The sequence below is a fragment of the Penicillium arizonense genome (assembly GCF_001773325.1).
Source record: "Penicillium arizonense strain CBS 141311 chromosome Unknown PENARI_contig228, whole genome shotgun sequence".
NCBI classification, from domain to species: Eukaryota; Fungi; Ascomycota; class Eurotiomycetes; order Eurotiales; family Aspergillaceae; genus Penicillium; species Penicillium arizonense.
In genome coordinates this window covers 1-3931 of record NW_019173505.1, presented here as the reverse complement: position 1 = coordinate 3931, position 3931 = coordinate 1, and the positions used below count along the sequence as shown (strand labels likewise).

Sequence of the window (3931 nt, the reverse complement as noted above, 5' to 3'; positions counted from 1 at the left end):
CTATCCTACGGGGGGTGCTGGAGTCTACTAGACTCCAGGTTAGGGCTTTCCCTTCACTATGGGACATAAAAAGTGGGGCCCGTTAGACTCCAGGTTCTTTTCCTCGTTAGACTCCTAAGGTCTAGAGGCCTCCGATTGCTCTCAAATTTTGGTCAGTTATAATAGACCATCTAATTTATCTCCCATTTCCTTCGGAGCATGCACAGCGTAGTAATTATGGTGAAAATAGCGATTAAAAATTAGAGATGTTTTGTTGGGGTACGCGATTTTGTACCTTTACGGCGTACGTTTACTACCAAAGACGCCGCCGCAGCACTGTAGACGAATAGAACAACTTCGATAATACTAGCCCATAATGATCAGGAGGGGTAGCAATTAATTTAGGGGTTTAGACGCTCCCTAGCTATCATCGCACTTTATTTCTAGACCATTTCACCCCAAAGCCAGCATTCGACATTCGTCAAATTTCATGCAATTCGTTATATTACGATATATATATTGTACTAGTCAACCATGGCAGCCCAATTTTTTCACCTACCTTCGACAGACCCAGTCTTCGTGTGTAAGAAATGCGAGCACGTTGTTAGACCGAGAGAGGTCTTACGACACCTTCAATCACCTAATCATCGACTTCCAATGCGTATAGCACGTGAAATTGCGGACGTTGTTCAAACCTCCGACCGGGCGCATGAATGCGACGCATGGCAGCCACCAACCGTGGTCAATAGCCCAATTGCTAATTTGCCAGTTTTTTCGGATGGCATTTTATGTGAAAAGGACCCATTTTGTCAATTTATCGCCCGTTCTATTGGGACCTTACGCTACCATTGGCGTAAATGCCATGCCTAGGTCGCACCGGTCAACTATGGCGGCCGTCGGCGGCAGCAAGGTTTATCGGCGGCCGAGCAGCAAATCCAGCAATTTACGCGCGTTATCCGATGCTAGCGCGCATTTCCTAGTCGTATTGGATCTCATTACATTCGTGTGTCTACGCTCGGGGCGGCAGCTATTACCGGGGCCGATTCAATGCCCGCGACCGAGGTCGGCGACCGGCTTATTGATGAAATTGAACTAGCTTTTACGGAGGAAAGTGAATTACCTCACGTTATAGAAGCTAGCGAGCGCGATGACGCGAATCCATGGCTACGTCGCACGCAGTGGGCTGTCTATCTCCGTGGAATCGACCCGCAGCACCTTATTGACTGCGTCCACGCACCCGACGGCGATTCATCCGATCCGACTGAAATAGCGGCAAGTGCTATATGGGATGCAATGGCTGCCGTCGCGAGAATTAGCCAGTTGATTTGTACTAAAACTAGCCATACAATTCGCACCGAAGCCGTACGTACGGAGCGCGACCGACTACCGCACCAGCCGCTGCAAGCTTACATGGATGCCGATAACATTGAGAGACACACCATCCCGTGGCAGCAAATTTTGATGTTTTTCACTCGTACGCAGGCTACGCATAAATGGGCTAGTCCAAATTACAAATTTACTAGGCGCCAGCGCGCTGCGTGGAACTCGCTTTGGAAACTGGCCCAGCCGGGCGCATCACCTAGGTCAGCCACGGCTAGTTCAGCCACGGCTAGTTCAGACGATAATAGCGAGCATTTAGAGAGTGACACCGAGAATCAGCCCACGCAGCGAATTGCTAGCGAATCACTAGCGAATCAGCACAATAGCACCGAATCCCCGTTTTACCTCGCACCCATTGATTTAGCGTGTCTCAATTTTTGTATTGAGCTATTAAACCATCGAATTAAGGTTGAGGACTATGAGAGCGCGCTAGTTTGTGCCACGGCAGTGCTCGGCCGTGGAGAGGCAGGCTGGCGTACTGCTGAGAGCTATCCACCTATTTTATCGAAGCTGATCAAGATCGCACGCTTTATGGTAGTCCACAAGGCTTTGAAATTGGATTCTACGGCGGAGGCAATGCTATATCAGCTAGCGGAGCATCAAATGGTAGGTGATTGGGATACCGAGAGTCCGCTAGATTCACCTGAATTTCAGACATCAGAGGATCTATTTTACAATTTTGAAACTGGCCCAGTTCAGCCACCCACGGCTAGCCAGTCTTCCCAATTTATTCAATTTAGCCAAGCTCAACGGCAGACCCATCGATTATTTCGAGAGTGGGTAGCTGAGATAGTCAGCCAATTCATGGTCCGTGGAACAAATAGCCCAATTCAATGGTTATTAGATCTACGGACGTATGGGTTAAAGATCCATTATAATAGCACCACTACGGGTCACGTCGGCTGGATGAACCAGGACCAGCTACTTTACTAGCAATTCAATTTCACAATGGGTGACTTCCGTGGGTTCATCCACGGGCTCACTAGCTCAGCACGCCAAATTCTCCACAATGAGCTATTATTTACCGTCGAAAATGGGTTAGTTCCAGCTATTCCATGGCAGGCAATTTACGACGATCCCACGGAGACAGCCCACGGGTGGAATTTCTTAAAAGATACCCGTACCCCATGGCCCGTGGACGGCGAGCAATGGCTGATCGGCCGGGTCCGGCAGCACGGCAGCCCGGTACGGCAGCGATTTATCGAGAGTAGTGCCGGTCGTCTACGTATGGCAGCAATTGACGTATACCTCTAACGGGTAGCGTATTTCCGTGAGAAGCTTGCTATTGCTATTCACGTGAGTGGTGGCCAGCCGGCTCGCGCACCCGAGCTATTAAGCATTCGGCATTGCAATACTGATAGCGGGGGCCGTCGCAACGTATTCATTGAGGACGGGCTCGTTGTATTTGTCTCACAATACCATAAGGGGTTTTACGCATCCAATGATACTAAGGTGATTCATCGCTATTTACCCCGTGAGGTAGGAGAGCTTGTGGTCTATTATTTATGGCTAGTATTGCCATTTACACGGCGATTGGAGGCGTACGTAGCGAAGGTGCGGAGATTAGATGGTGTGGAGGAGATTAAAAGGTGAGTTTTTTTCAATTTTTCAATTTCATCAATTTCATCAATTTTTTCAATTTCATCAATTACTTTTGAATTACTTTTGAATTTTTACTAATTTTAGACTTAGTAAAATACGCCAGGCTTACCTCTGGGGTCCGGATCCTGGCACTGGCCGAGATTGGTCATCCGATAGACTCCGTGAAGTGCTAAAGCGAGAAACCACCATTGGGCTTAATGGTCAAGCTATTCATTTGAACGCTTACCGGGATATTGCTATTGGCATTAGCCGTCGCTTCATACGGCCATCTAGCGTATTTCCCAATAATACGCAGTAGGACGTGCGAGCCGAGGCTTCACAAGAGGATAACGAAGAGGGCATGAATGCTGAGCAATAGATAGGTCATATTGCTGACCTCTAGGCGGCCCATTTATCGCACGTTGCCGGCATGATCTACAGTCGTGGCATCACCGAGCAGCCCGGTACGACGGCCCACCGGCGTGAGATGTTTCGGCTTAGTAGCACCGACTGGCATCGCTTTTTAGGCTTTGTGTCCACGGATGACGGGGGTGCCGAGAGTGCATTAGGACTGGCCCAGTTTTCACCATGGCAGAAGGAAGCTGAGATAGGTCGTACGGAGCGTCGGTGGCAATTGACGTAGGCAGCCATAGAGCCGGAGATGCAGCGCATGATGGGTGGTAATAGCGAGCTACGCCTCCGAGGGGTGCAAGCACCGGCATTGGAAGCTATTTAGCGAGGCCAGAGCCCGGTAGTGGCCGTTATGCCAACCGGGGGTGGAAAAAGCTTACTTTTCATGCTTCCCGCGTGGATTAGCCCCCGTGGGGTCACGGTGGTGGTAGTGCCATTAATTGCATTACGCGGTGACATGGTGCATCGATGCCGGCAGCTCGGCATTTCATGCGTGGCGTGGGAGAGCCGTCGGCCGGCAGACTAGGTATCCATTGTGCTAGTGGGTTTTAGGGTTAGGGTTAGGGTTAGGGTTAGGGTT

At 49.8% G+C, this 3931-nt stretch overlaps 2 protein-coding genes across 2 annotated transcripts; both read left to right on the top strand.

Annotated features, from left to right (window-relative positions):
• Positions 1 to 865: 865 nt before the first annotated feature.
• On the top strand, positions 866 to 2224 carry PENARI_c228G03682 (uncharacterized protein; the record flags this gene model as incomplete). The annotated part of the gene is made up of 3 exons (XM_022638181.1): positions 866 to 889; positions 946 to 2139; positions 2204 to 2224. 3 exons carry the CDS (start codon positions 866 to 868, stop codon positions 2222 to 2224), a joined length of 1239 nt encoding a protein of 412 aa, XP_022481963.1.
• An 83-nt stretch (positions 2225 to 2307) lies between these two features.
• Positions 2308 to 3577, top strand: PENARI_c228G10545 (uncharacterized protein; the record flags this gene model as incomplete). The annotated part of the gene is made up of 5 exons (XM_022638182.1): positions 2308 to 2584; positions 2621 to 2948; positions 3052 to 3235; positions 3344 to 3404; positions 3468 to 3577. Coding segments are annotated over 5 exons (960 nt in total), but the record flags the coding sequence as incomplete, so codon positions are not given.
• Positions 3578 to 3931: the final 354 nt, after the last annotated feature.